This window comes from Opisthorchis viverrini, assembly GCF_000715545.1.
Source record: "Opisthorchis viverrini unplaced genomic scaffold opera_v5_59, whole genome shotgun sequence".
Lineage (NCBI taxonomy): Eukaryota > Metazoa > Platyhelminthes > Trematoda > Opisthorchiida > Opisthorchiidae > Opisthorchis > Opisthorchis viverrini.
In genome coordinates, this window is record NW_008751715.1 from 952295 (window position 1) to 972249 (window position 19955).

The following is a 19955-nucleotide window of genomic DNA, read 5'->3' on the forward strand; positions in this document are numbered from 1 at the left end:
AGTAATAGTAATAATTGTACAACCCTTATCCCTTTCAATTAAAAAAGCAGTCAGATATGCAGGGATTTAGAGAGCCAGGCATACGATGTTAGTGTAGTATAAATGGAACTAATAAATTAAAAGTAATCTATTACATTCTGTTACACATGTGGCAGTGACCACGTGCAAAAGAAACAATATACCGAGCCGATCAAACTGTACATAATGACTCGGATTGGTGGTGTGCATAAGCCAGGTATCGGCAGTTGAAGGCCGAGATAACTGTAGAAAATGCGTGTAAACAGCAACAGCCGAATTTCAGTTTCTTGTTTTGCAATAGTAACTCGACCGACAGAAAAACAGGAAAAAATTAACGACTACAGCAAGGATAAGAAACTACCTTGAGATACGAGGGGAAGGGTAACGGAATATCGTGGAAATGCTCGCCTCGTTCTTCAAATGTAGAAAAAAAGGTGGATACAAGATGTGGGGAAATACAGTAGAGCAGGAGGATAAGGAGTTTCTGCAAGGTGGGACGCACGCACGTGAACGGTTAGTGGACAGCCCTCACTGACGTAAAGTGAGTGCCAAAAATACGTGTAAATCATGAATGGTATTACACATGCGTGTGCAATTAGAAACTCTAGTATCAAATCACAAAATACGGGAGCAATGTACAGCAGATGGTGGAGAACGACAACAAACCCATTCCCCCCGACAAATAGTATATACAGCCCGGCTCCAAGCAAATTTCGTAATACGCAGCAATGACACTGCATGGGAGGATAGAGGGTGAATGGACGAAACTGGTTTGTATAAAAAGTATGCACACACGGGACGAAAAACAGCAATGACACCAACAAAAATAACATAAGCAACAACGAGCAGAATATCCACAATGACGACGAGCTAATGTTTCGATGCAGTGGTACCGTCCTGGACTGGTCAGCCCAGATCACCTGAGCAGTTGGGCGGACGATCACACGTTCGTCTTCGCAAGAGAGGCAACCGGCAGTTCAGTTCGATCTAACAGAGGACAACGTACATGTAAAACAGAAGCCCACTATACGGGGCAAAAAACAGTGCAAATGTGCTTTTTTTTACCAAAAAGAAGTGTGAGGGGAAGATATGCACATGGGTACACGTTAAACGCCTAGGGGTATATGGAGAAAAAGAGCATCACATGTTCTGCGCGTCTAGATCGACGTTGTCTATGATAGGTATTCGTAGCGAAGGATAACTGACAGAGCTCCGGTGAGGGGAATAAGGATGCTGGTACTGATTCGGCGTGGGGGCTGGACCGCGCATCGTCGACTGGTACTGAGGTATACTGACACGAGAAGGATAGTCCATCGGTGGGAACACACGGCACTGAAGGAAAGGCCTTTTGCGTCCAAGCATGGGGTCGTTTCGCGTACAAATCATCAGACACTGAGCTATGATGGAACATGCATCATTTGTTCGAAGACCACCCTCGTTCGGTGAGCAGCCCATGAGCAACTCAGAAAGCAGTGGAAGCTCCGATTTTAGCCACCTAAAATAGGCATAAAGAGTAGTGAGGCACGTGACATAAACACTTCAGACACAGACTACTGAATGGTCTGTGAAGTAATAAAACGACAAAGGGCGTTGAAAATGCCTGTGAGAAATTAAAGTTTGAGTTGAAGTACCCGGTAATGGATCAAATATGAGTTTGACTTCGAACGTAACCATATGGAAGATACAAAAAGATCTGCATCCCACAAAAACAGCAGTCGCGGAACGATCGTGAGTGAGAGATATTGAAACATGGTCCCCACAGCCCTTCATATTGGTCGGTTTTTCATCCAGTACGAACCATATTACCATGATTATTTCATGCAAACAAAACAGGAGTGCCGGATTCTGGTGCCACTGTCAACAGAGCTAGGCAGTAGTAAGGACTTTTGACCGTAACCAGGGTTTGCGCCCTAGACATCTGGCACGCGGGTTAAATGGCTTTAACCTATGATCATTCAGCCAGTATGGAGCTCCCCACTGGTGGGAGCCTTCTGCAGCCATCATATCAAGGAAGCAGCAGTTGTTCACAATATAAATCCCTAATAATTGAAAAACTCCATCACTCGCGCACTGGTTTACAACTCTAGACAGCATTTTCTTCGAGCTTTACCACCATGCCTATTTAAATCAGTGGTGATAGCCCGCTCAACGTCTCGCACCTTTCCACTGATACGAACCTTGACATAGGTAACATACAAGGTGTCGCAAAAAACTGGATCAACGGGTTGGTACTGGATGGAGCCGAGCCAACCAGTTCAGCACTTGTGAAAGGAACCAGGTACTTGCCTACCAGCGTGTATTCTAAGCTTCTAGAGAACCATCACAGGCGGCAGTGAGTGAATATAGAGAACTGATCATGTCCACGAACTTGTAGGGTATCCACTGTTGAGCAAGCGTGCGTCGAAGAACTGATTGATCAACAGAATAGGACGCATCCCTGAAGCCAAGGGATACCAACTGTGGACCCGAAATCGGAGTACAGTAAGCTTAACGTGCTGCACAAAGACATTGTAAATCAGAATCTCAGTATCATACAATAGAATTCTTGTGATGCTCAGTACACAAAAGCCGTAGTCCTATTCGTAAGACCACGCGAGTAACCGAGTGACACTGGACAGGCAAGCATAAAATAGTGTCGGCGATGTACTGAATTGCATTTTACTGACTTACGTTCTGGCTTCCTCCAAGTAAGTGACAAAATTACGGAGAACAAGTGCCGCGCTGACCCGCAAATGTTTTGTTACCGGGCCCTCTCGCGGTGGCAGCAGCTGAGGAGGAAGAGGAGGTGGTGGCGGGAACGGAGGGCGACAATGTGGATTGGCTGACATAAAGTGGTGTTGAGCTGTCCACAAGTCATGCTGCATTTGTCGCATTTCTATGGAGCGAATGATTGACCAAGCGCTCTGATCACCAGGAGTGCCCGGATCGTTTGGGGCGGTGGTGTGCATGTGATGCAGATTAACTGTAGACGAGGGACAACTTGAGGCTGGAGATGGGATGCGCTTGATTCCGTGAGAATCACTGACGGAAGGAGGTGAGACACGCTCAGGTTGCATGTCTAGTGCAGTGGTGCAATGCGCATCCAACACATGTGTAAGTAATGCGAAAGGTGCGCGCGCCAAAGATGCTGATTTGCAGTCTCGCCATCGACAGCACCGACGAACTGCTGTCGGTGAGGACTTGGTGAGCAAGTCACCCATTAAGTGGGAGACGTATACGTGCGTTGAGACCTAAAAAAGTGAATGGATACAACAAATTCATGGATGAAATAATGTTATGTGGTTCCAGATTAAAGAATGACTAATAGCTATACTACTGTGTCCTCGCCTATTAACTTATTCAATTAAGGTACAACCAAATCTTACCTCTGATTCATTACCTAACCAAATAAAGTTAACTAACTGATGATGCCTTGTAAAAAGGAATAACACTCACAATTGTACCATGCGCACAGAGATGAATTTAATCATTTAAAGGCTCTTTGATAGTGAACGAACAAGCTGCGTTAACCATCACCAATCGAGTGTTATTAAAGCACAACAACTCTTGTCCCTTTTTTCTGTCCTTCCGCACCTGAGTCTCTATATCTCTCCGCAGAACATACGAATGCTTGACGGAATGCTGCCGCGCATCACTTGATCGTTTGGCTGTCACGCGACTTCTGATCGAAATTTAGCCCACCAAAGCTCATTTTCCCTGACCGGAGGGTAGTATTCTTCGCTTAATTTGCATGGACCTTTTGGGCTGCTCCTTTTGCACAGTACGAGGGTTGCGTGCTTGAGAGCCCAGATGCTTAAGACGAGGGGTTAAAAAAGCCACAGCGTATGCCACCTCAATTTCTAAGAGTATATTGTCCGGAACCAACTCATTACTCAAGATAGATAATCACAATCAAGACATTAGAAGAAACAGTGAGCAAGGAAATCAACCCGGTTTAGAGGGATTGGTCACCAAAAGGCAATTAAGGGTCAAAAGCGTCTTGTGCAAGTAACAACCGGACGGAGTGAAATCATGATTTTGGAATCGACTACTAAACAGCGAGGTTATACCGTAAAGACTGACAGGACAGACCTAAGGTACCGCAGCTACTACTAGGTAAGTGGGGCCCAAATACAATTTGCAATATCGAGCACATCAAAACAGAGTCTAGTGGGCTAATAATGGGTTTGCTTTACGGATTCAAAGAGATACCCAGCCATCGTTGCCTACGCATACAGCCTAATGCTATGAGCGTTTTATGCTAACAGTCTTCTCGCGGACTCTGGTGTAAAACAGCACTGCTTGCTGTCAAAGTTTGTGTACTGGGATCAAAAGTACTTCTGCAAAACGAGAAAAATGACCCAAAGAAAGGACGGACGGAGTGGTTTAAACGCTAAGACATGCTGGGTAACCTGGGTGTCACGCCTTAGAAATTTCTTACGAGCTGCTGTACCACACCATTAACAGCAGGTGCACATTTCAAGGACTTGGCAAAACCACGCGAAGTTTTGTTAAAACTATTAAAAAGTTATACTCTATTTTGGACTTCCGCCAATCGATACAATTGAACACAGTATGCAGTGTGTTCAGTCATAAGGCAGGTCGTTTCATCATAGAGCACCACTTCAAAGTGGGTAGCACAAGCTGGGCATGACATTCCGATTCAGTAATGTACCTTGGTGAGCTAAGATACCAAACAACTCGTACTTTTTCCCGGCAGTGTGAACCCGAAGATAACTTCCGGTATTTCCAAAAAGACAAATGTACGAAAAAAGTCAGGCTAGCGCAAGTCGCAGACAAACAAATTATGCTTTCAGGCAAGCTGAACATAAAATTATCGTTGGACCGGACCACCTATCGTTCAGAAGCTTGCAGGTCTGTGGTTCGAAAGATAGGTGTTCTTCTTGAAACAGTTTTCAGCACAGACTGATATTACCGGGGGAATGAGATTTACAATATGGACTCAGCAGGTCAAGCGAGTGTCTGATAGGTAATGGAATAGTAACAGGGCAATGGAGCAATCGAGTCACGTTGGTTTGTGAAAGGGTCAGCTGCTGTCGAAAGAGAAAATGAATTCCAAAGGAGTGCAAATAGCATTCTCCTGATTCAGATAAGAGGCCAAGCCAAAATTGTGGAGGTTTTACTGATAGTGTGATCTGGTCTTGTCTTCCAATAGAGTCTAGAAGGCAGTGATTCGAATGAGCTGGGAACACGATTCAGGTGATGGACTAAACGCTTCAAGTGAGTTGCTATCTTCATTCAGGGATGGGTGCTACGCTTACATACATCTGAGTTCTAGATCATCAAATACGGTTCAAAAAATCTTAGCGTGAATAAGGGAGCTTGTTTAGTCAAACATGTTCCCGACAACTTTAAACGCTAGCGGTCACCGTTTCCAAGCATATGCATATTTCACCAAACATGCTGTGGAGGATAAACAAGGTTGTGCCATTCACTGTTACCAGTTTGATGACCTGCTGCAACGAACGTGCGGTAACACGGGCCGTACAATTCGTAGGCCACCTGCTTTGCAACTGCTATCGGTGAAAGGAAGAAAGCCTTCGCTGCGGAGTTATTTATTCGGAAATGCCCACTGACCGGTTACAGACCATTGAACAAGGAAGCAAAACTCTAATCTGCATCTTAGTTACAAAAACTGGACACAGATCTTCTCCCGAACGAGTCTTCCTGGAGATTCATTGCCTCCAATCATTCGTCGGTCAAATAAAAGCAAATGTTACAAAGTGGCCCCGCGAATTCCACAACAAAATTCCATTATTCAATCGACGCAAAGCGAAATTCTACGAACAACACACCGGCACATCCTGACAGGAACGTTGATAACTAAACTACAGGCTTTACGAAGGGCTCGTAAACTTTACAATATATAGCTGGCCGCACGCGAAGGCGAACGGTTCCAGGACCCAATAAAACAACAGGTGCAATAAATGATGCTTTTTGTTGAAACTGTCTGGATAAGGCATTTCTACGGTGTGGAAGAGCAGCATCTATTTGTTTGAAAACTGTCCCGAGGTGTGAATGAGTTACTCAACGTCGGGCACACCTACCTGAGTTACCCACAATAAACACCAAAAAGTTTACAGCATCAGAACTTACACACGAAATTTCTGAAAGTGCTAGGTGTGTTCAATCGCATTCCACATAGACGATAATCTGTTTCAACATTGGGGCCCTTGCAAACCGCACACATACAGAGATTTCCCCTTTAGTAGTGATACGTGAATTGATGCATGCCATGAGTATTCAGCTGATTGATATCTAGCAGCTTACTTCACCTTCCAACACCGATAAACCACTGAAATCGTTACTTGCATAAGAACTGAATACCGAGTGCCTATTCCCCACCAATAATTCAAAATCCTTGCTTCGAGTGCATTATGAAGAGATCGCGCAACCACAATATGAGCTACAGATATTCTGTTGAATTTCAACTACTTTACTCTAAAGGACCGGTAATTATCCCTCTCAAAATGTGACGGCCTAGAAGTTCTGATGAAGCTGTGAACAGAGAACAGTTTGTCTATTCCAACGTCGAAGGCTGTCTGCAGTTCAGTGAAGTACCTTCCTGATTTCCTGCTTGATCAGCAAACGACTTCGTCCATTGTCATCTTGAATGTCTCGGTTCCTTACATCCAAGAATATGCTGTGTAGTGGCTGATGCCGCTTGCCTCTATTGAGACTTGCAAGACACCACTGTTCTGCACAAAGCGATGATGCTCTCACGAATATCTGCCTCAAATTTTCTCTAATTTCCTAAGTGTCAGTCGACACAACAGTATGAAAGGTATAATAACGGCTCAACTGCAGCATCCTTTCGGTGCTTAGGTGCGATGCTACCCGAAAGGAGCACGAAGGCAGAGATACTGCCAAGTTGCCCAAGACTAGACAGGAGCAGTCGAGATGCAGAGGTCGGGTTGGAACCATGGACCTTCCGATCAGTAAGTTCGCAACTTAACCAGTCACTTCGAGTTCAACATCATCAAGAAGGAAATTACCTACCATGCAGGTTAGAAAACGGCTAAAGTGCATCCTCTCAATTAAGACCGAATAGCTCGACTCGTCGCCTGGTGCGGGAACTGTGCAACGAGCATTGCTGCGACTGGTGAATGTTGGTTGGAGCGTGTTGGGTGTCTAGACTAATTAGGTAAGTACATTATGGCTGAATAAAAGCGCCATTGTATTCCGTCTCCTCTTATTATGAACCCACTGCTTAAGACCAGCTGCGTCGCTCGAACGCATTCGGCCCAGTTGGTTAATATTTAAAATACTTGATGATGACATCATCAGCACAATGAAACACTGCGATTTCTTGAGTAATTTTGACAAAAGTTTGGAGAAATTCAGAGAAGGCGAATTTATACACCATGTTGGTTAATGAAGCAACCTTAGGAGACTGGTATGGCTTGATTCTGAATACAGTGTTTCCACCCGGAAGAGCCCTGACCTGTCCCCTAAAGATAACGATTAAAAAGCACATGAATGCACAACAGCTGACAGCTTCGGTATACCCATAAAGACTGAGATTCGGTTTTGCGTCGTAGTCTAATTTAGGAGAATGTCACGAACAGGTGGGGCCATCATATTTTGAGTGAACCACCCCAAAAGTGATTATTGCAGTTCTGAGACTAAACAGCATTTATTCTCACAATAACCAGGAATTAATGGGCAGTGTGCACTGACGAAACATGAAATAAAACAAAACATACCTCATGCTTCTCGGCAAAGGAACTTGAACAAGTCTCCCACGCACATATGTATTTTGGCGATCGATAAGCCAAGCTGGAATGCTCGTCTGGGTTGCTTGGTGTTGTCAAGTGACCGTTACCCTTCGACTGGGTTAAAATGCTATCACTATGAGATGGAGTTCGCTCAGCAGCTGAGGACAAGGGCACTGTCAAGGCGACATTTGTCCGAGTGGTGGGGCACCATGTTGGCTTCCAGGCTGGACCCAATACCGAATTAGGCAATGGGTCCATTTGAAGAGGAAGAGGTTTTAACGGACTGGTATTTTTCTGATTCTCATTGCTTGTGGAAGTAGCAGGAGCTTCTTTGGAGGTCGAATGAGTCGTATCACGTCGGCGCTTTAATTGTAACCAACGACTTCGAATCCCAAGGCGGCGCCGACGCTTCAGTAAACGATGGTACCTTCTAACAGCTGGTCGCTGATTGGGTGGCGATGACTCATTTTCACTATTATCGCTGCCACTGTTGCCACTGCTTGGGTCACTATCACTGCTGACGGTCCCATTTACCAGCCGATCAGGAGAACACGGGTGAGCGGCACACGGCTTGTCAGCCGGATCTTCTAAGTGTCCATTCATTATTGGTTCCTTCATAGATGCAGCGCTTCTTGTCTTCCTGCGCACGTCCTCCAAACCATTGTTCTATAAGGAAGCCAGATAGGTAACCTTATCACCGCACTGCACCAGGTGTTATCCACCCAGAAAGTATGAGATTTTATTCACAGCTTAGAAGGTAAATTAAGTGAATGGTCCAAAATTAGATGACGCTGCACAGAAGATTGCTCCCAATGACGAAATCTAATTAATGAAAGGGAGCCCCTATAAACTGGGATGAGGAATGATGCGAATAAACGTGGTGCCCTCACCGACTAGTTTAGCACTTCACACTTGAGTAAAAGAGGCGTAGGTTAAAGGATACTAAGTAAACGTAGGCTGAATTTGAACCAAAAGGCAGCGTAACGCTTATAACCATAAACAGATAGATGGAATGACGCACCGCAAAATTGGGTCATCTTGATCGTGACGGGCTACATAGATGTCCACCATAAGACGTGTGACTGATGTATTATCCATGTCCCAAAAAAGAACTGGTAAGGTTCAGTGAGGCTATTCTGAAAGTTTAACTGTTGAGTCACACCGAAAAAAACGACAGGTTCCAAACCAGAGTGGCCTCGAGACATGTCGCAAGTTGTGTAAGGATCACAGTGTGATTAAGGAGTATGTAGCTATTCATCATTAATAAGCATCAGCATTATACCGATACCCGCGCCGCAGACACTAAATTTATTGTGGTGAGGAGAAAGGCATTTGCTCACCTTGGGATCACACATGGTATCTCCCCGCTTGTCATCAAACCCATTTCTCAAGCAGTCTGACATATCCATTGAGCTCTTCTTGAGTGATTTCATCTTATCGTCAATAGCATCCACAGCTGCTTGCAATAGACCCGGTTTGAGACCATTGACCTGATAGCCGGATGGAGAGGACAATTTGTCTGACGTTGGTGTCGATAGTTTAGGGTCCGGTTCGGAAATGTCTGATACATCGTCCTCCAACTTTCCTTCCTTACCATTGAAGAGCGTGTTAGCATCAAGCTGCCCTTCGGCTTCGTCCGGTTTTAGCCGTTGCTTGGATGCTTCAAGACTGGCAAGCGGTGGTGAGTGCTTATAACCATCGTTGGAACTAGATGATGCGGATTCCGTTTTGATGGTTTCTGAAGTTGTCGAACAAACCATTAGGTCCACAGCCACAACTTCGGGTGCGTGTTCACCTGTTTGATCGGAAACAGATTCTGCGAGAAGAGCGAGTGGTGAGATTTCCCGTTAGTTAGTGAGGAGAACCTTACTAAACGTTACCTTAAAAACACGATATGAAGGTCCCACAAGTAACTGGTAAGAAAACAAACTCACCGGACTGTAGCACTTCTTGGTTTGAATGGAAGTAGGGACGGTCGCCCGACGACTCTTCCTGTTTTTGTTGTGGATTAGTTGAAGGGAGATTGGGCAAATAGCTTCGAGGAGAATGATTTGGTGTTTTCGAGTTTGGAGATGAGGGTGACATTAAACTCCGTGACTGGGATAATTTCGACGAACGTCGAAGAGCTGAAGGGGGAGGCAGTGAAGGTGGAGGCATCTGCAATCTATCAGTCAGTTCTGACAGACTTGGAGGAGGGCTAGTGTTCGTAGAAGTTTTGATGGGAGGTGAAGTAAATGTGGCTGGGGAATAATTCACAGTACACAGTGTTGTGGAAGTGGGTGCCGCCAATGCGGGTATGGTAGGTAGAGCCGTCGAAGGGGACGCCAATAAAGTAATCAGTCCCGTACAGTTTATGCTGGCGTTTGGAGCTCGGTGGTTTGCGGTAACATGATTAGGTGGTGGAATGCAAGGCTCCGGTTCGCATGCAGTCGGAGGATGTCGAATATTAGTTCGCGCAGGCATTATAGGACGCGGCTGTAGAGGACGGTTCGGAGACATCTGTACGTTCGGTTTGATCAAATGTAAAGGAGGAGTTGCCGGTCGCCGCTGTCCAACCGAAAAATAGTACGGTGGAGGCTGGTGGCGTTGGATGGTCCACTCGGCAGATTGGTTCTGAACACGAACAGTTGAACTAGGACGGACTGGCTGGTGCGAATAAGGAGTATTTGAAGATGTCAGGACAATAGGTGGTGCTCGTTGCATCAGCTGGAAGAAAGGATGACAGTAAAATAAACATTTGTTTAACAGTTCCCCAGTTGTAGGCTGCGCGACAGATGCACATGCACGCACCTGTGTTAATGGGCCATTCTAAAATGGTCTACCGAGTCCAGAACGAAGCATACCAAACAATTAGAAGTGCGGCTGTAGTGTTGATAACTTTGAGCCAAACGTACCAAAAACGGCTGAGATACTACCTGCATATGTAGTTCACTGTGCATTCAATTAGGCATATAAGTTGCAAAAGGTGCCACCGGAGTTTGAAACGCTTCGGTTCAGGTAATGCATTTCACTGAACTCTTCGGTCAGTTCGAAACTATCAAGACTACCGCCTGCTGTCGATATCCATCGTGAGAAGACTACTGGGTAAGGTTCACATACTCGTTCAACATAGAAATGAATTCCGAGGAAGTATGCATTATTTTCTTTACTACGAGTCATTGGCCGGCTGATCCAGGAAGCCACATGTTCCAAGCAGTTCTGCATGCAAAACGGTCGATAGAGATAAACACAGTGTGCCTAGTGGGAACGGTATACATAATTAAAACAAACTCAGTGAGCCAAGCAAAAAACAACTGAAGACAACAGTAATATGCTCACTTTGATCCGATGTAGAGACTGGGAGCCCATCGCCTGTCCTTCGAGTGTCAATAAAGCAAGCAATGGTTGTAGCAGAACCAGTGGTAATGTGTTTGGTGCTGAGCTGGTCCCTTGGGCACAAGCTTGCCACGCGAAGGCACATGCGTACGTGCCCAAATTTGTGAGACAACGAAGCGCCTCCAAAGTAGAACATACCACATTCAAGTCTGGTAGACAAATCAGTTGGGCCAGACGAGGCCATATGGCTGAGGGTAGGCCGTTTAATAGGCTTGCTTCGTTGGCCCTGTTTGGGACAGTAGCCAAATTGGCCAGGAAATTAAGCCCTAAAATGGAGGAGAAAGAGGACGAGAAGAGGTTCGGAGGACAATATAGTACTCAGGCAGGATATCCGTCACTTGAGGACATATCACGGAATAACAGACGAAAACAACTGTGTTAGTTGAAAAAAGGGAGAAGCAGGAAGGAAGCAAGATACCAGGTTACGACCATACAGTGAATAAGAGGTTTGTTCCTAATATTCGTTAGTCAGGTGTACTCAAGATTGCGCACGGAAAGAGTAAAACATAAAAAAGAATGGTACATTGTCACAGACCTTCAAAATAAGCTTCAAAGAGTGAAAACAGTACCGTTCTTCATGTGTATTTTCTATAAATAGTACTAATTCTGCTATCATTATTCTGGAGTGGTGTAAACAGAGCAGGAGATTCTATACACTGTGAATCGATCTCAATGCACAGGAACAGCAGAAAACAAACAACGCGCTACTGACCAAATACTAATTTACAAATTTCAATGGTGTTAACGAAAGCCTCACATGGATCTCTCGTTTATGACATTCTTCATTGGAGCTTCACGTTCACACCATAGTGATTTGCAAATGGGTATATTCGGTCAGTTGCGTGAAATTTGGTGTCCAATTAGAATACATGGTTGACGGAAACTCGGGGACTATGCCTATCTGATGAGCTATAAGAGGGGGCGAAACCTGTCGAGGACCGTCGAAGAGGTCTCAACAACCTTGTGAGTGGTTCCTTTTGAGAAGATACAAGTGTTTTTGAGTGAAGTGACTAAGGTCATCCCGTCTCCTGGCAGTGCTTTGCATGCCAACATGTCACTTACAATCCAGAAAGTACTATAGGTTGGGGAGCGTTTTGCTTATCGTGATGTACGGCAGAGAGGCATCAGTGTCATGCTGTTGACAATGACGCCTAACCATCGATCCTCAGCATGTGCACATGTTTTGGCTGAGAGTAATTTTATTCCGAAAATATTTATTGTTCGCTGACTATTCGTCTTCTATGGCTACAAAGCACCTCGTCCGTACCGACTAAATGGGGCTGATAAGTGCACAAGACCCAGGCTATAACAAATCACTGACAAAGAAAATTCTCCACGTATATCCGTTTGCGACTAACCCATGTTACCACATTTTTCACTGGAAGTTTGCTGAGCCAGACAAACCACCAGAGACTGTGAACTTGTTCGGAGCACCACTCTTGAAATGTGTCCCCAACGAAATAAAAACGGAAGCATGATAATAAGGTTCACTGATGTACAAATTGTGAGACTTCCAGGATGGGGTCCCCATGACCCCGTCTGTGCTTGGCTGGAGACGTTGCAAGAAATGGCGGCTAATCGATGTCAGTAGCGTTCGTGCTGTCAGTTTCTTTCCAGATTGTCTGATTGACCGGTTGGAGGTGTAGGCACCTCAGTATGCTTGACATAGGCCAGCATTAGGTCCCCTCTCTCCCCACTCTTTTTCTCTCCTTTTCACTGTAGGGCTTTTAATACAATTATATATCACATCAACAGACAGTGACGCTTTAGGAGCCATCTGATAGTTATTTGAGTGGAAACGTATTATGAACATGCGGCTGATCAGTTCTCAGGGAGGGGTGTTGTTCTCTGCATTAAGACCTATAGACAGCACCTTATATGGAACTTTTCCCTTATGTCAGTCACCCCTCATAAGAAAAACCAGTATATAAATATGAGAACACCGTTTTTATCCCAGTAATTCCCGGTCATTATTTAGAGCATCCAAGCCCTGAAAAGTGCCAAGAGGATGCACTCTGGTGTTCAGTCGGCTCCATCGGCTAGACTACGGGAAGACGAAGTGCCGACAACCGTATTCCGAAACAAAGATTCTATGATTAATTGAGGAAGGGAGCTCTAACCGGCAGATGGCCAAAGATTTCACGATTGTGCTAGCCTTCGGTTAGGATTGAAAAAAATTGACCTGAATCTCAAATTACACGAAAACAAGATCTGACAGTGTTGTCCGGCAAACTGTTACTTATTTAGGTCTGAATAGCTTCGGCGCAGAGTGCACTTTAATGCCCAAACAGGTCACTCGAATGCAAACGCAGCAACATGATGCCGGGGAGATCGCGGATACAGACTTGAGAGAAGCCGGACTCATCAGCAACCATGGAAGCATCAGTGAGTTACCCAGGTTCAGTTCACTCAACACAAGCTGAATTCACGTCATAATACTAGGTGAGAACCAGTTGTCGTCTTATGATCGATCTATCATTCGCTCAGCGTACCTAAATGGCACCGCAGAGGGCATTACCGAGAACGCTGTAATCTAGCGGAACTGACGAATGTCATTGACGATGTCATTGTATTGAGGCGAAAGAACAGACACCTATGCTCAAGATTACGCCAACATGCCAACTGATGAACCTCAAGAGGTATGTATACGATCGTCACCAATCCTATTCCGTCGCCTACACGTAGTAAGATCTTCAGTCCCATACAGGCAATCTACCGGAGTTCCCTTGCCGCATGAACGTGTTCCAACGGTTAACAAGTGACCATGGAAACAACTTGTCTAAGTCTGCGAAAACGGTTGAATTCTCGAATTTATGTGGTGCACAGAGCTCCTCAATGCGATCAGCGGTAGGTAACCAATCCCGGAAACCATATATGAGACATTTCTCAAAACTACTCAGCCTGCCGCAGGAGATAGTCTACATAAAACACAACTTTCAGCGGAAGTGCCTGAACCAGTTGACTGTATTACAGAAACGAAACTAATATAATCCTCCCGTACAGTGTTCTTATGTATTAATGGAGTGAATTCCGCTATTCGTCAACTACTACAAATCTGCACCAGGTATACAACCAAAGACAGCAAGAAAATATGAATTTTTCACTGTTTCGAAAGTACCTGAACTTGATCAATGAAGTTAATTCAAGGAGAAGGTCAACTGTTTACTGAATACACTATATGAATAGTTCTGTCGGATTGCAGAATGGTCATCAACTTCAGAAGAAATAGGAAGAAACCTGTGGGAGCTGTGGTCTCCTTCCAAATGTTCGGGAGCTGATCATAACTCGTTGATTAGGAGTAAATGATAAAACAATACAAAAGGGTATAAATGTGAATCCAATGAAAAAGAACTCACCTCCAATCAGACTCATTCGATCCGGACTGTCCATGATGCAACGACTGATGAACGTCAGGGTTAGGTCCCCTAGGTGGCATCCTTCGTGCACCAAGGGAGTCCACTCCAATGGGCAATTGATTGACCAGGAATATGGTGGTGGATCCAAGGGGAACCGTAAACTGGATAAGATCTGAAGACCGAGTTGTCTAACACCGGAGTGCTCCGCATAGGCACAAAGGAATGCAAAACGAACAGCCGTGGGACTTGCGGCAATAAAGCGAGCATTCTCACGCCAGGTAGAGAGCGGGGTGCAGCACGGTGAAAGGCTACGTGGGTTGTACACATCATACGTGGCCTCATCATCATCATCCTCAGCAGAGTGGTGATGATGATGGTTACCGGTCGGTTCACCGCCCGGTGGAGCTGTGATCAAATTGACTAACACAGTGGCAACAAGCAAAACCCTAGATGCTTCCAAGGTTTCTTCGGCCGCTGCCTGCAAGGTACAAGGGCTATCGATTTTACATGGATACTGCATCACGGGGGCGAATAAGGTGGTCAGCGTGGAGGATGGTCCTTCGTCTGATTTATCAATATCTAGCGTGATAAAAGGTACAAAGGGATGAAGGATAAAAATTAGTTGACGCAAAAACGAACGAATGACACACAGCGTCAAAATCAGAAGGAAAAGCTGAGTAAGTCGATGGGCTTGAAAAGTGAGATCCTATATCAGGGTCACCTTCACAAACGATGGACACGAAACCAGGAAGGCTCCATTTGGTCTCGTAACCTTATTCTCTAGCTGGTTGCTTTCTTCGTTATCTTAACCGCTGATGTGTGGAGTAACAAAAGAAAATTCAACATGCGACACAGAGGGCGAAAAGCACTCGAGCTATCGTAGAATTGGCACTTCGGGTTCAATCGTTTATACTCAGCAAGAGCATGATTCCGAAGATCGACTACAACTTCATATTTACTGTAGATAAACCCCTGAATTTCGTTATCATATTTTTGTTGAATTCTAGCGCAACTATCGTTGACGCTGTCACCTGGACTTAAAGCATATTTGCAGGTTGGCGTGATGTCTTGCTTTACTACTACATATCCTCGATATTTGGAAGCAACGGCGAGGCTATCCTTAGTCCCAAGTCCACAGTGCGAGTTGGAGTTTGAGTCACCCGCTTCATATTGCTGCCTTACTTAGTCTAGTGGTACAGCGGCGACTTAATGTCATTTGACTGTTGACCAAAACCATGTCCTGCTGCAGGATATCAGTAAGGTCAGTCCCATGTACAGCAGAGCCAACCTAACTCCTACAACTGGCATTCTGGGAATGTTGGAAGTAATCCATAGATACAAGTGACTTGTTCAGAGAGGAAAAAATCTCAGCCGATCACGGATCGGGTTACGTAAACAGAGACTGAATGAGGAGAGGTGCTCATACACAGCCTTGAGCAACCACACTGTTGACAAGCTACTTCTGATCAAATGCTGTCGTGTTTACCGACCAAGCATAAAAGTTAACTTCGAATCACCTCAGAAATTCTTGAGATGTACACTGCTGAATATTTCCAACAGGGATTTACATAGTTTCCCGGCTTTTCTGATTGAAATCACTTCCAGGACAGAGTCTTAACTAAAACCACACTGCCTACAAATATCCGGTGGCTGTTATGCATCAACGAAAATTTCAAATTAGTGTTTGGATACGCTGTAATCGTACTTCAACCGACATGTGATACCGTCCCAAGAATGTTTCCATTCTGCGACAATGTCTCAGTGAGTGAAAACTAAACCAAAGCGTTTATCAGTCATAAAACACGCGTACAGTCCGCAAGTTCGGAAACGTATTTATTAACTACGGAACCTACTGGTGCAAAAAAATTACATAAAGTTATGTAGTGTGAAGGCAATCACCGATTTTATATGGTCAGATTGTCTCTATCGCTTTGGTACTTCTACTCCCTGTACACCACAACGTCCGGGATTGGGGTACAATGAACACCGCGACTTCAATTAGTGTTCGAAAAACCATAATTCCATAACGTGAATATTTTCACTGCTATCTTGCATGGAATAATGAATAGTTGTGAACTGCAATTCAGGTGAATATATTCAGAACTAATGAATACTACGCCCGTAAATCCACGTTCGGTGGATGTTCGATCAGGGGGACGGATTCCGACCAAGGATTTTCAGGCTAGCGAATGCAACTGGTCTCACCTGTTAACAGTGAAAAACGGCTTCGATTGCCTACATGAAACGGATAGAAATAACGATTCATCCATCACAAATGGAAACAGCAGAAGACATCAACGAAAAGGGACGGGATTATCCTTAACACCCTAGCAGTAAAAACTAAAAAGAGCGTACATACAGTCGCCTTTTATATGCTGCAATGCGTACATTAGTTTTCACCTATATTCGCAACGATACAGCACTACAGCGCAGCCTACGGATCACCGTTAAACAAACGTATGAACGCAAATATGGCGTACTTGCTATCACTGATAATGATGATACGTGGATCTTTAGACAGACAGTGGTGCCTGGGGCTTCTCCTAAATCGGTCATAAAATGACACAGGTATTGATAAGAAACAAACGGTCACTGAGTGACTCTTCCTGAATAAGGAAGGCCGTGCAGGGGGTTGGGGGGTGGACAATGTCGCACTAGACTAGCCAACCATTCGTTCAAAGATTTACGCATAGCAAATACTCGGTGAGCGTAAAAATTGGACTGAGCGTCGCGTTAGCTCTTCTAGCTCATATTGGAAAAGTTGCATCCAAAAAAGCAGAGAGAAATGACTCAATTTCACTGGCTGATTCTTTCCGAGATCATTTCGCCTAACCACAGGCAATTAGGCATCAACATCTACCATAACAGTAATACTCACCAGCGTCGATAAAAACGTCCTGCCGAAGGAACAGGCGACCATTCGGTTCTTGAACCATATTATGCCAAAACTGGAGGTGAAGAAAGAAACGAAGGTTATCAGTCATCACTCGTACCGGCGCCTAACTGTAGGAAACCCTGCAGCTTCCAACCGGACCAAAACTTATACGACAGGAAAGCATAGATGAAGGTATAAAAACAGCCCCACGGAATACCCTGGTCTCACTAGACGAGGCACAGAATTTATCCGTGATTTCTGGTGCGCTTTATCCAACTGCTGATTTCTTCCTGTAACTCTTAACTGATTCGGTATTCTGTGCATTATCCCAACCAAGTGCAGAGCCAATCAGTCAGCTGCGAGTCACAGGCGCATACACGTCTGGGGTGATGTGATGCAGGGAACACAGCCACGAGCTATTTCGTCGACCTAGTAATAAATATGTTAAATGAGCTTCACTAGTTACACTGAAACACCGACTATTCTTCATTCGGAGGAAATCATATATCCCGGTTTAGGTATTAAATGGCTAGCATGTCGTATTATACCATCACCAGTGTAGGATTTCATGGTACACTACGGTTTTCAGTAGCATACAATATGTACTTTTGCTGATCTGGTGAGTTGCCAGGATGCTCAAAATATGAGCAGTTTGAAAAAAATCAGTAGCGAACTATTCACAAAAAAAGGGATGCTCCAACAAATAGCGAAATACACTCATTTGCAAACAAATTTGGTTTTGCAAGGGACACCTGGAACCCAGCTGAATCTCTCGTTTGTGCATTCCAAAGTTGTTTCAGAAAAGGAAAGATCTCTAGTTAACCCGAACGCGTGGTCTCCATACATGTATATTCGTCATGCACTACTTATAAGGTCGAAGAATTTTCAGCAACCTTGTGAGGAAGTATAAGAAGGCGCGTGAGCTGAATTCACAAATACATATGGTTTTCGATTTCCTAGGAGTTCGTACTGAGGCCAGCGGTGAAAAAACTACCTCTACCCAATAGATCTGAAGCCGACAGACTTCTAATTATTTTTTCCCGATTGGTTCTTCTATAGTGGACATGATATCTTTTTCAGTCATTATTATCACTGCCATACGGTTCATCTCCGGTCAGCAAACAACAGCGTGCTCAACAGCGAGAAACTGACAGTCTACAGAACAGTTGGTATTGATTTGTTTCGCCAACAAGTGCACGCGCTAAGTACAATAACCACGAGACCCCGAACACTTTACGAGTGCGAATCAACCATTGTCAACAGATCGCCGGGCGGCGAGTTGCAGTTGATAATGAGCGCACCAGGCAAACTGGATCAGTCATCTTATCAAAGGGTGTCGAACGACTTGCTAGGAGTGGCAAGGTACGCTACGAATCAAGTCATTGGTCAGTGCCGTGAGTGAAGAATAGCACACGTGAAATGTTGGCCACCTCCGTCGGTTGGACTACGCACACGCTGAGATAATATGAAAAACTTCCGGGGGGTTATCCATAAGCGCGATGCCTCAGCCATCTTAGACTCATAAACTCCGTATCAATATTGCCACTAGAAAATTGAAGATGGTCAAAAAGCTATAAAAACACGACAGAATCATTACACAAAAAAGGGGAGAACGAAGCAGAACAGCTAAGTAGATCTCAACCGAATGAAACATTGGGATGGTAAAACCATCAGGTAGAATGACGACCAAGTTCGTCAGTCACAAGCTGACGAACCACGGATAAACTGACCACATAAAAGTACAGGGGCAGTGTTACGAAAATCGATGTTTAGAAAGGTAAGGTGCGTTTTTCTTCGGCCGAGGCAGACACCAAAAAACGTCACCCGCCGCGAGACTGTAAAGTCCCGGTCGGCAAAGCCACGATTCCGCGGGGTTCAAGTGAACACAGTTGGAGACATTAAAAAACCTGACGATTTTTTTCTTTATGGATGAAAAAAACTGATTTCCCTAGACCCGTGAACAATGCCAGACAGGATCAAGCTAAAACTAAGAAAACTAATGAATCTAAAATGGTACTCAAAACCAGTACGGCACCTGGAGTCCACTGAAGAAAACCGAAAAGAATCTTCAATCTAGGATATTACGGTTTTGCCACATGGACCTGAATGCGGCTGCAGTGTATCGCCAGTGTCCTTCAATTCAATTTATCAGTTCTAAACCGTGTGCCATAGTCACATTGGTTCTAGCTGCTACGGTTTCGACCACGGGAAAACATGAACGTGGAACATACAACGAAGCCTTCAAGGCGAGCGAATGTTCGGAAATTGGGTAGCTACGCATTGAAGTTCTAGCTGGGTTTCGACCACGGGAAAACAGGAACGTGGAACATACAACGAAGCCTTCAAGGCGAGCGAACGTTCGGAAATTGGGTAGCTAGCTATTGAAGTCATCATCACCATCATCAAGGACAGCAACATCAGTGTTGGCACTGATGCTTCACTGCCGTACAACCATAAGGTTTGTCTAGTTATATATAAGACGACGAAGAATCAATGACGCCAGAAGCCTTGTCACAACAGGCGTCAAGCTAACGCCTCTGTGGTTGCTGCATTCACTGCGAGTACCCTTTTTGAAAATGGGTACCACTATCGATTCACCCCAGTTGTCTGGGA

The 19955-nt window shown here is 44.8% G+C and overlaps 1 protein-coding gene across 1 annotated transcript in view; it reads right to left on the reverse strand.

The window, feature by feature from the left end:
- Positions 1-19955, reverse strand: part of T265_13355 (hypothetical protein) — a gene marked incomplete at both ends in the record, with an annotated part of 50192 nt that continues 30237 nt past the window's right edge. The window contains 7 exons of the mRNA XM_009168495.1: positions 1-1513; positions 2689-3248; positions 7725-8402; positions 9077-9552; positions 9671-10442; positions 11250-11377; positions 14468-15046. Coding sequence (XP_009166759.1) covers positions 1159-1513; positions 2689-3248; positions 7725-8402; positions 9077-9552; positions 9671-10442; positions 11250-11377; positions 14468-15046 — 3548 coding nt within the window. The remainder of the gene's footprint in view (positions 1514-2688; positions 3249-7724; positions 8403-9076; positions 9553-9670; positions 10443-11249; positions 11378-14467; positions 15047-19955) is intronic.